Source organism: Cyanistes caeruleus, chromosome 15 (assembly GCF_971803275.1).
Source record: "Cyanistes caeruleus chromosome 15, bCyaCae1.hap1.1, whole genome shotgun sequence".
Lineage (NCBI taxonomy): Eukaryota > Metazoa > Chordata > Aves > Passeriformes > Paridae > Cyanistes > Cyanistes caeruleus.
This window is the reverse complement of record NC_141715.1, coordinates 4,135,711-4,148,579: the sequence shown is the minus strand read 5'-3', so window position 1 is coordinate 4,148,579 and position 12,869 is coordinate 4,135,711. Positions and strand designations below refer to the sequence as shown.

The following is a 12,869-nucleotide window of genomic DNA, read 5'->3' as shown; positions in this document are numbered from 1 at the left end:
GAGGACCATTAGAACAGGAATGAAGAAAAATCCCACCAACTGAAGGTAATGACAGCTTTCAGTGAGAACAGAACCCTTAAGGTAACTATATTTTAAAAAACGACCGATGACTTTGCATGCCTCAATTCTGGGCATCCAGATGCTGCTTAATAAGCCTTGGTTTGCAAAAAGAGGGTGCCTACTCATTTTTAAAAAATGAGTCAGACCTCCAAAATAAGCATGCCAAACCAGAGACTTCCAAAATCAATAACAAACATAAAAAGCAAAATAACAAACTGTGTCACAGAATTTGATTCAGCAGCAGTAAAAAAAAAAAAAATTACACGAAAAAACCCACCAGACCAAAAAATCATCCTCTGTTTTCTCTGTTTTTGTGCTGTACAAAGGTAAAAAAAAAAAAAAAGGATGTTTCAGTGCTTCATCTTTTCTTAATATAAAAAAAAAAGAAGTTGTTTCCAGCTGACTCTGTACAGCTGCAGGAATGTTCTTGGCAGAAAAATGTTTGAAGAAATAGCTCATTTTAAGCAAATATCGTGGAATATTTATAAGAAACTAATTTTGTCTTCACAATCATATATTTGCCCTGCAACTCGACTCTCAGAGTCTCAGCACCCCAACAGGAGAGAGAAACAAGCAAGGTTCTTATCAGCAGCGCCAATTTGGAATATCTGTGACCACGCAGGGACCCAGAGCCTGGGTGAAACCCCACCAGCTCCAGCCCCATGTGTGTGTGTGCACTGCACAAACACAGCAGAACTGTCTGGCTCCCAGAGCTGAGGCTCTGAGCACATCCAGCATGTGCACACCATAGACCAGCGCTGTTTGTTTGTTACAAAAGTCCCTTGGAAAAAAAAAAAAAGGCATTAGACAGCCCATTCTGCTGTACTCTAAAAATACCAAGGGCTTTTAAAGTCTTTTTTATAAAGCAATATGGGAGGTAAGGATTAATTCAACTTACTGGCTTAGGGTATCTGCATTTCTGCTCAAAATTAATGTGACAAATTAAGTTTTTATTTAGTTCTCCCTGGCTGAGAAAGGTTGCAATTATGTTAGAGTGTTTACAGCTAAAATATATGTTTAAATAATAAATATGTGCTTCAGAAACAATTTTAAACCTCCTTTTTTAACACAGTCAACTCCATTTCAGGCATATAAATATTTCAATTACAAAACTTGAATACATGTAAAATAAATTAAAAATATATTATTTACATTTCAAATTATTTATAACATGCTGCTTGACAGCAACAAATTCACTCTTAAAAGGAAGTTGGTTTATTTTTATTTTTTTTTTGTCTTTTAACTTTACTTCTGAATTAGGGTAGGATTTATATTTTAAATATCCATGCAGTTCAGGTATTTACATGGGTTTTGCTATAATGAAGTCTGAGTAATATAGGACCTTTACGATAATTATCTTTGCAGCACCTCTCCAAAGAAGGTGACTAATCTTATTACTGTTTTAGAGAAAGGGAATTGAACTTTAAGTAGATTATACGATTTGCCCAAGGTCCCATGCAAAGTCTGTAACAAAATGATGCTTAATTTCAATATTAGACTTCATCCCCAAACCACCTGCAATTATAGATGAAACTGGAGCTGGAAAAATCCACATGCAAATGCTCTGCAAGACTCATTCTTTTTCTTCAGCCTCTGCCTATCTGGTTTTGCTTGGCATTTTCTGAAGCCCAGTTAAAATTATGTTTTCTTTGGATCCATGAAACAACAGGATGAACTTTAAAATTTATCCAGAATTCAATGACAAAATAACCTGGCCAATAACTGGGCCTTACTGGCAACTTGGGATGAGCCTGCTCCAGTTTTGTAATGGACTCGGATTCAGAGGATTGACAGTTCAATTTTATACTCTAATAAAGTAAAACAAAAATATTCTTCTTGGGTACTGAAAATGCCTTAGACATTTTTAGAAATGGGAAGGCAAATGAAAGAACTTATTTTGTACTTCATAGGTGGCTTGTTTGTGTAATTTGGATTATTTATAGATCACTATTATTTAGGGATCACTCAGAAAGCTCATGCATTTCTGCACTTGTTTACCATGTTTGTCTGCTTTTTTTAGAAAGAATGTTCTTTTCTCCTATATGATTTTTGACTGCTTTCAGAGGTTATGAAATGAGAAGCAATTCTGAAAGGGAGAGGCAGTGAAAGTTTTCCTCAACACCAGCTTGCAGCCCATTGCAGCATACCCAGACAACAGACTGGCTTCAGTCTGGACCCCCTCTAACATTATTAATTCCATGACAAGGCCTTGCAACCATCAGCAACAATGTTTTGACCAGCACTCAGTCTCCTGAGATTAGAAATTGACAATTAATGGCTTCCACTAATAAATAGAATCAAGATTTATAATGAAAGATCCAATTCTGCAGCACCAAAATCGGAGCACTTTCCTCCCAGCCCCTTCACCTTTCCCTGTTAAATATCTGCAGCCATAATGGCTTCAATACTAACACACAAAATGCTTACACTGGGCCCAGGGGGCACTTTCATGATCACATAAGGGCCTCAGAATAGGGCTCATTTACTATCTCTCCTTTTCTGGAATGCCCTTTCATCCACACTTGTCCTCAAGTGGAAGGATGAGAGAGAGAGAACAGTGAAGGACATTAGAGAATACTCTTCACATGGAAAAACTGCTGCCATATGTGCAATGGAATCAGTAGGGGGAATGTGCTGGATATAAATTAAGCTATTGTGTTGATTTAAGATTTACAGGATGTAAGGTAAAGCACCAGAAGATCCTCTCGCCATTGGGAAGAGCTGCACACAGATATTTCAGGGAGGCTGGGGTTTTTTTTTTCAGTATTTAAATAATGAAAATGACAATTTCTTATTAAACCCCAAAAATGCTTTTGGAAAGTGCTAAGTTCAAAATACAAATCTTTCCTTGGAGCTGTCTCCCTGTGCCAGTGGGGGAACTCTGGCCATGGCCATGGGGTGATGCTGCCTGGCTTTTAACTTTCCTCAGGCTTTTGGGGAATGTCAGGCTCCACGATTAATTATGTGCTGGGAAAAGACAGGATTTAAGGAGCTGGGAGGAATAACAACAGCAAAAAAAAAAAAAAAAAAAAAGAATAAGAAACAAGGAAAGGGTTCCTGTGAAACTTCAGGGGCCCCTGGTAGGTATGAGGAGTCCACTGTGGATACAACACGGTGCATTTGGTTGCTGCTATGAAAATGACACACCAAGTATGCAGACTTTAGGGATATTCAGAGGTGCTGAATTTCTGCAATTTCCACCTCATTGAGCTGCAGCTAGCAGCAGCCAGTTTCCCTGAAAAGCAGGATCACCTAAACGTTTGTTTCCTGTGGGCCCTTAGCTATTGTAGTGCTAAATGCAGAATTATTCACACAGGCATTTATCCTCCCCTTTCCCTGGAATAAAACCCACTGAGCTAAATTCTGGGCCAGCCAGAGGAGATGCAAACACCCCTGGCTATAGTGGATTCCTGCCACAGGTAAACTTGACTAATTATTTTCATAAAACCGAGCGAGGCAAGGATTCGTGTGTCGGCATTTGTTGCTGATTTAGCATGTGGCCCAGAGAAAGGACAGGCTGGCTACAAGGAGACAAAGCTATTAGACATTAGCGTTCAGACAACACCTACCTCACTCCAAACCAGCATGGTGCCGAATATGACCTGTAACCCATCAAAGAAATTGTCTCCTATGATGATGACAGTGGCACCTCCTGTAGTCCATCCTTCACTTGGACTGATGGCTTTGATACATGGTGTAGCTGCTTTTCAACACACATGAAAAAGAGAAGTATTCTGCTGTTAGAACTGGATTTTAATGATAGAAGATGTGAGAAAAATAAAATAAAAGGAGCTTTCATTTCCCCCCATTACTAACACAATTTCAGCAATCACATGCTTTGTAGTACATATGCATGACCTCAAACTCTATCTTTGGAAGCATTTTTTTCCTTAATTAATTTCTATTTGGTTTTATTATCTGTATTGAAAAAATAATTTTTTTTAATCCTACATTAACAAAAAAATCACAGCATGATGGGCAGAGACCAATTGGAAATCAGGACACATCATTTCTTTATTGTACATGAAATGCGCAAGACCTAAGTTAATAAAACAACCTCCAGTAAGTTTGCTTTATTATCCATCAGAACCCAAACTCACCAAGGAAACTCCCATAAATATTATGGAAAATATTGGCCAAATAAAAAAGGGTGTAACCCTCAGCATTTCTGTAACTATTCTGCAATCAGATCCAGGTTGTTCAGTATTAAACCATCCTGCCCTGATTAATGCTTTGGCTACTACAAAAAAAAACAACACCCCACAACCAAAAGCCACAGCTGCCATCCAGTCATTCCAGTTGTATTGCATCTACAGGATAAACAAGATGTGTGTGCAACACATTTTGCCATATCCATGGAGTCCCACAGCCACTTTCTTGGCATTGTATCTACTCAGAGCCTCTGAGAGGATGTTAAAAACTCGAGTGCTGCTCAGATCTTGGACTAAGAGCTTCTGGTTTAAGACTTTGCAAGCAGAAGTAGCTCAAATCTTGGTGGGCTGGGGCAGTATAAACATTCACATATTGATTCTCCTCCTCTGCAGCACTGGGGCACGCTGGATTTTAACTGTGCTGAGGCAACAGAAATAACATTACTGTAAAAGTAGCAGAAAGCCCCAAGTAACTCTCTGCTGTGGAGTCTCAGGGTGGTGGAAAGAAGCAACTTCACCCAAGATGCCACCAACTTTTCCTTGCTGATACAGCATGAGGTGAGAATATGGCTTTGGTAGCATTAGATAACATCTTAAGTAAAGCAGGTACCTCAACAATTTCATTACTCATGGAAAACAGACTGAAGGAGCAGCATAACTCCACCAGCCAACCTCGGTGTTGGAAGGAATGATTCTTTCCTGAAGATATGAAGCCAGGGGGAAGAGGCTGCACTGCAAACTCAGGAACGGCAGCCACTGCCCAGTTTTAGGCTTGGTGGATTGCTACTTGATGGAAAGGCTGATTGAGCTGTTAACTTGGTTTGTAACTTTGGTTATTTGATGATGTGCTCAAGGAAGAGCACTCAGGCACTTCCTCAGGCAAGGATTTACTAGGAAGGTGGGGATATTAAAGCCACCCATGTGTCAGCACCATCCAGGATAAAACCCTTGCCCTCATGAGTTACTCAACGTGGCAGAGTAGTGAGTTACTTAATGAAGCATAGCCCCTGTCCTAAATTCTTCTAATTGTAAAGACAGAAAATTAATTAATCCACAGAAGCCTAATTCAAAACACTCCAGACAAAAAGTGCTAAAGATACCCTGTGCATCTCTATGACTCCTTAGTGAAGTTCTGGTTGGTTGGAGCTCATTGCAGGAGCCAGTGGAGCTGCTGGGAAGCTCCTTCCCCCCAGCCCTGGGCAGGGTGGGTGGGTGGGGAGCTGGGAAACAGGAGGGGGCTGGAAAGGGAGCAGTTGAGTCACCCTGAGCAGTGTTTCTGTGAGCACTGCCCCAGACTCACACTGCTGCTGGTGGCAGGCAGGGATGGGGAGCAAACAGACCCCAGCCCTACCTACAAAAGGTTGCAAGTGTCAGGCACAAACTTTTCCACTACTTAAGCTGATGGGGATGCCAGCTCCAGGGAAAAACACAAACAGGCAGGAAAAAAAATCATTACCCTACTCCAAACTTGGCGGAGTACAGCCATTAGCTTTTACATGAGCTAACAAAAGAAACATCCTGACGTTACCGTCACGAAAACGTAGCGCACACACAGAAGTAACTTCAATATGTTTAATTTGGATTCAAGTTACTTGCATAAAACCGTGCATAAAAACCACTGCGATGTCCAAAAGCAAATGCTTTCCCTTCAGCCAAGCTCACAGCAACAGATTTACAGTGAAAGCAGCTTTCCAAAATGCCATCTAGCCCTTTCACAGAACTGAACTTTTTCATAAATAAAAATTAAAATCACTTCCAAATTACACCCTTTCCAGTATTCCCAGTTGATTGTGGATACATACCCCCCACAATAAAACCCAGAGATAATCAGTTTCCCATGTGTCAGAGAACGAGCTACTTTTCTTAAAGACTACAAGCAACATTTTTTTTTCCTAAATACCAGTGAATAAAAACTATTTGAGACCATAAGCCATTAACAGAAAACATATGCAGCCTTTGCTGAAAGGGTTGTCAAGCACTGGAAGAGGCTGCCCAGGGAAGTGGTTGAGTCACCATCCCTTGAGGTATTTAAAAGCCATGTAGATGTGGCACTTGGGGACATGGTTTAGTGGTGGGCTTGGCAGTGCTGGGTTTACAGTTGGCCTCAGTCTTAGAGGGTTTTTTTCCAACATAAATGACTCTACAATTGAAAATTATAGATTCAAGTAGTCTTTAAAACGAATGCAGGATATTCCTGTGCAGTTACAGGACCCCACAAAAAAGTCCTTGCTATTGATGTTGTGATGTTCTTTGTGTTCCCTACGTTGCACTCAGGGGTTCAAGTTGCTGCCCTGCCTCATGTATTTGATTCTAATATTTTATAAATGCATTTGCTTCATATTGAACACGTGCCAAGTCCCATCCATGGCAGCCAGGGGGACTGAGGCAGACACTCAGGGCTCTGTGCTGAACTGGGGCTCTGAGTTCTCCACTGGGACACTCTCACCTGAAAAGCCACCATAACCAAAGACTCGTTGTTTCATTTAAATATGTAGAAATTGTGCTGAATCAGTGCCTCATCAAACCTGCTGGCTATAGCCCAGGACATCTCCTCTGAGGATAAAAATTCAGGACTTGGTTCAATAAACAGGGCAGGACAGTGCCCTTTGCAGGCACAGCCTGAGACGGAGCGAGAGCACTGTGCATTCCCAAAAGATTTCAGGGCATTATTTTCCCATGCCACAAAAACCAGAGGGACTCCCCAACTTCCCCCACTCAACTCCTCTTATTTTATAGTGCAAGTGTCTGCAAAGGTTGGAAGGGCTGCAGGAGGTGCTGCCCAGCCAGGGACGTGGCTCTGAAGGGCTGCATCCCAAAGAAGACGTGTTGAGGGAGGCATCCAGACTGCTACCTGTTTTTGAGGGCACAAAACATGTTTATACAATGACATATTTGCAATAACCAGTGTCATTCAGGACGCTGGTCTGCCTTAAACTTTGCCCTTCCCAGGCCCCTTGCTTGGAGCACCAAGGAGGATGGAACTGGGTCTCCTTTGCAGCATCACCACAGGTAACACTGGGAGGGGGCAAGGCCGTGAGATCAGCTCTATTTATGCCCCTGGTACAAATGTCTGGCCAGCTCAGGCCCTCAGCTCTTCATACTTCTGCTCTTAATCATTTGGCAACTTTCACAGCACTGTCTGGAAGGTGTTTACTTCTGTGCAACCCTAGGAAAACAGAACTAGGCAGAATAATCTTTTCACTGATTTTTCTACATTTTGTTTTGGTTAGAAGACAAACCAAAATACAGATTTAATTTTTTATTATTATTATTTATTTTTATTTTTTTCCCCCCAGAATGCGAAGTTCCAGAATCTCTGTCTGGAATTAACTACAACACTTTTCAATACCTCCAAGGAAAAAAAAATGTTTTATTTCAAAATATTATCACTTCTCATGCCCTTCTGTAACCCCAAAGCATCATTTCTGAAACAGTGTTTTTAAAATAAATAGTAAAAAAAGGTTACATAAATTGAGCATTTTCTGTAGAACGAGTTTTTAGTCAAAGTCTGAAGCTTCACTGATAACAAAATACAGTGAAGGACTTTAGACCAGTCCTAATCAAGGCAGTGAAGCATACATGATTGATAGCATGAACAGACTTTAAGTCCAGGGAAGAATAAAAAAAGAAAGAAAAAGAATAAAAGAAAAAAGAAATGTTCATTCCTACATATATGAACTTTTCTGTTGTTGTTGAATGTACACTGGAAGCCAACTACAATAAGAACCAAGAGAATTTGGTAGCCCAGCTATCAGACAGGATTTTCAGACTCTTTGGTGTGAGTGTGACACATTCATTGTGTATTTTCAGAACAGCTGGGCTGAGGGAAAACCAAACATCCCCCTCCAGCTGCAGCAGGACCTGAAGGTGAGTGGCCACATCCTCCACCTGCTGAAATGGCTATGAGCCTTAATGAGCTGCTCTCCCTCTGTAGAACATCAGGGCAGGTCAGTGCCCACCTCTGGCATGTCCCAAGCTCACAGACAGATGTCAGAGGCAGGATCTGCAATCCCAAACTTCTTGAGGCCAATGGGAATCCTGCCAATGACCTCAAAGCTAAGGGCTCTGTCAATAAATGTTAAGGATTTATGAGCAAAAACCTTAATGACCCCAAGGAAAACAATGTCCTTAAGAAATCTTCATTTTTCACAAAGTACACGTTGTTAAAACCTTCTCACTTCCCATACAAAGGATGGCAGGTACCAGCTCCAGCACACGGAGAGCAAAAAAAGGAAAAGTTTTTTGTTTTGTGCTGCGTGTGCCGGTGTGTTCCTGTGTTCCCACACTTCCCAGCTACTGATATACAGGGATTTTTCTTCCCTCAAACTGTGACAATAAAATGATTACCCCGCCACAGTTTAGCATAATGGTTCAGAAATGCTCATGGCATATTGCAGAGTTAAAGTGGAAATTATTAGGTAGCTCTTCTTTGTTATAATAATGATCACTCCACAAATAAAAGCTCTTCTCCCAAAGGTACTGCAAGGCACAAAATGCTAATTCTGAAGATTATGTGTGCGCTTTTATTAAATATTACTCTGCCCTGTCTGTTTGAGGGCTTCACTGCTCTGATTGTTTTATGAGTGCCATGTTAATGTCAGCCCCATCTTGCTAGCAGCAGGCACACATTTTAGCTTTTGTATGAGAGTTGATCAAAGGCCACGTGCTGAGGGAATTGCTGAGAAAACACGGACAAGCGATAAAAATCTAACAGATTAATTGGTTTAAATTTCATTTCAGGGCGTTGAACTTTGGCTCAGGACACAAGTACTACACTACCAGTCAGGGCCTAATTACCACATTTCCAATTTGCCTCTGAACAATGCTTGGCAGGGAGAATAATAACACTACTAATAATACTAATAACAATGATAATAACAACAACTAAACAACAGCAATAACGTCTCGTCTTAGCTTTTTGTACACATTTAACAACTAACTTTGTGTGCAGGCAATTGCAGAAGGAAATTCCTCTCCCCCACACCACCACCCACCTGCCTTCCTGAGCATTTCTACCTGCCTCCAACAGCACCTGATGACAGAAGAAATAACAGAAGCCCTCAGGAGCATCTGAATTTACAGAATCAATAATCTACCAACCCCAGCCCCTCACAAACACACACTGGACGTTTCATACTCTTAATTAGGGACCTGCATTTTTAAACAGAGATAGCTTTTTATCCTCCAACAGAAATGATCTGTTCCACTGATAGAAAACAGAGGCCGGAGGGAAAAAACATATTTACCACAAAGTTTATGGGTGGCCTTGGAATAAGGGTTAATTGAGCTTAGAGGTAAATGTTCACTGAGGTGAATTAGTGGGATGCACAGCTATCAGCAGGGCTCTGGGACTGCTCCTATTTAGCTTCTGAAATGTATTTGCTCTATGATTAATATCCAGTTTGTGCTGGTGACTGTAAGAATGACCTCGCCTGCAGTTTTTATCATGAAGTGTGGTTTCATCCTCTATTATTCCATAGATGAGACTCTGACAACAGTTGCTGCATCACAACAGGAGTTTAAATGATAGGGCACATGCTTTTATTTTTCTTCTCTCTAAGAGTATGGTGACACGCAAGGGGAGTTGCATAAAGGCATTTAAAACTGGGAATTAAGAGGAGCAGGGAATTTACGTCTCATCTTAGAGGAAGTACTGAAAATATCTGGAATTTAATTTAATTTTCCTTTTTTTTTTCCTTGGGTAAAACCTAATTCCAGGCTAAATAAATAAATGAGCCACAGATTAACCCACAGTTTATGGGTCTGATCCTGCAACCCGTTAAATACCTTTGCCGAAACGACTGATTTTTCAGAATATCAACACAGATCAGTTTTAAGCCCTCAAAACCATAACTTATGGAAGTTGTGATTCAACAAACCACTCAAGTAAGTGCTTAAAAACCCCGCTGAAGAAGTTGCAGGATAAGGAACTCGATTTTTTAAGATAGTTGGGCAGTGGCCTGTGACAAACTCCCAAGAGCTGGGCAGTGGATACAGAACTGGGGCTCCCCATTTCTCAACAGCCTTGGCTCACGTGTGGACCCCCCTGTGCAGGGCAGGGCTCACCCAGCCTCACACGAGGACCAGCAGCAGCACAGAAATGCCAACACCTTGGCCTCAGGACTCACCACTAATTCTGGGATTTTTTCCAATTTAAAAGAATAAACCAAATATTTTTTGAGGGGTTGAGCTGGGCTGTTTTGTTGAGGGGGGAAGGGACTGTTTGGGTTTTTGGGCGGTTTTGTTTTCACCTAAATAATCTCCTCATTCCTGAGAAGTGGGAATTGCCAGGCTGCTCACTACTCTGAGCATGCTGGAAGGGTGAACCCTTAAAATTCTGTCTGCCCAGGCAGCAGTGCCATTCCAGCCTGGTTTGTGGGGCATTGCTGGGGCCGTATCCAGCACGGGCAGCTGAAAGCCACTGAAGTTTATGAAAGCAGCCAGGATGGGGAAAAGTCCTCAGGACCAGCCCAGAGGGTTAGTCATGGACACTTCAGGGAAAGGGAATGTGGCAGAGCTTTTATGTATTTTACTGGAGCATTAAATCTCCACTCTTAAGCTAAACAATGCGTTTGCTGCTTATCTCGGTGAAGTGATGATCTTCCTGCCTTCCTCTTGCGCTCCGAGCAGGCTCTGTCTCCCATTCTCTGCTGACAATGAGCAGCTGCTGAGCAGGAAACAGGGCAGCAGAGGTTTCCCTCTGGAGCAGATAACTCACGCAGCTTTGTGCAACACAGGCACGAGGATGTGATGCCCTGCTCCCCCTTCCCGGCTCCTCGATATTTGGGGGTTACACCATATGCAAGCCTCAAAGATTGCAGCACCCTGCCAAAAATGGCAACCTCCTCCCGGTCCTTCGTGACATCTGCACCGGGTGAAATCACTGAACCAAAAATACACGCGCCATGCAATCCCTCCAGGCTGGGGGAAGGGAAGGGAAGGAAGGTTGCATTTGTTTCTGTTCTCCAATAGTGAAATTAAAGGTCTTGGCCGTGATTTTCTGCCGAACATTTTGGATGCACGGTTCCCATTAATGGGAAATGAAAATGTAAATTACCTGGGATAATATTCCACCTACAATCAATACTTAAGCCAGTGTTTCTCTTTTATCCTTGCTGATGCCTCAGCTAGCAAAGTTACATTTCATGGAGTCCTCAGTGTTTCTCTTTCCTTAATGATTTCCAAAGCTCTCAGTTGTTGATCAGTGCCTGAAAAATGACTGCATGGAAAAAGGAGGCAATCCAGAATAATGAGAGACCTGTTACAAAAAAAAAAATCTGCTCTGTATTTTACTTACAACATTTCCATAAAATAATAATTTAGTTATCTCTGTATGATTGCAAGAAATATATTTTCATTCATTCTCTTAAACCCTTTCACATCACAGAGGAAGTTCTGGGAGTTTCTTTGCTTACTTGGGTTATTTTTTTCTTTTACTTTAGGTGCTACCTCCTACTTTCCAAAAATTAATAAAACAGTCAGAGTCCTTAGTATCTCCCTGCAAGTCAGTAAAACTTGACCTCCAAAGAGCGTTCTGTCATGTTTTTTTGGCAAATAATAAATTCCCCCAGAAAAATGCAATGTTATAAACCCACTTAAAATTATGTTAAATTAAATATATAGGTTCAGCCTAAACATTAATATATACATAGAAAATATATGTATTATTCTTCTTGGAAAAGGTATCTGCACTGTCTTTTAAACAGATATGCTTCAAGAAGCCTAACAACTTTATTGTCATTTTTTTTTTATGTGCTACTCTGATTTTTTTATTCCTAGGAAAGTTTGGGCTGGCTTTTGGCTCCAATTTTTGCATTCACTATTTTTGCCCCAGAATTACAGGACTTTCATTTTAAGTCAGCCACGAAGAAACTGCTATGGGTGGCTTTGGCCAAACGTTGTTCCCTGCCTAAACTGGTGCAGCCCCTGAGTTTCAGCACTCCCTGTGCTCTTGAGCAGCTCAGGTGCACAGGGATGCAGAGTCTGGAAAAAACAGGCATCCGAGAATATTGCACAGGGCCTTTCAAATCTTGGCAGCACCTCCAGCTTCACAACTGGGGATGCATTTGCTCAGCCCTCAACACCAAAGCAGTGACTGCTCTGCTCCTCCAGGGATGCACAAACATATTTTGACCCCCCGAAGCGAGATAAATGTTTTAGCATGAGCCCCCAAATTATTGCACCTCTATTTCCTCACCCCTTCCTCCACACCACTGTGTCACTTGCAGAGGCACAGGACAGGGTGTGAAAGCTAGAGGCAGTAAACACCATGAGGTGTGACACATGGATGGGATTGTTGTATCTGAGTACGGGCTTTAAAATTTCCTTCATAAAACAGTGAAAAAGAATTGTATCTGCCTTTCCCATTTCAATTTCAATGGCTTTCCACCATCAACTTCCCTTATGAAGTTATGGAGCCCAGCTAAGACACTATGACTATTTTAAAAACAATAGGTATGTCCAGAAAGGAGACTGCATCTGGTTAAGTGCACTGAAGTTTAAAAATAGTTGTACTGATGCAATTTCTGGGTGAGGATGGAGGCAACCTTGCAAATGGAAGCCCAAAATGTGTACTATAAATCAGCCCTAAAAGTTCCTCAAAACAAACATCGCTGCATAGTTTGCATGCTCCAAAACATACTTAATTTAACTTACTGG

The 12,869-nt window shown here is 41.5% G+C and overlaps 1 protein-coding gene across 8 annotated transcripts in view; it reads right to left on the bottom strand.

Moving 5' to 3' along the window:
• The window catches only part of EBF1 (EBF transcription factor 1), a 266,220-nt gene that overhangs the window by 64,638 nt on the left and 188,713 nt on the right, over positions 1 to 12,869 (bottom strand). For 4 of the 8 annotated variants that reach the window (XM_086851244.1, XM_086851239.1, XM_086851245.1 and 1 more), the window contains exon 9: positions 3,630 to 3,760. In XM_086851244.1, coding sequence (XP_086707370.1) covers positions 3,630 to 3,760 — 131 coding nt within the window. Of the gene's footprint in view, positions 1 to 3,629; positions 3,764 to 12,869 lie in introns of all 8 variants that reach the window. The other 4 variants (XM_086851238.1, XM_086851243.1, XM_086851246.1 and 1 more) reach the window with 1 other exon arrangement.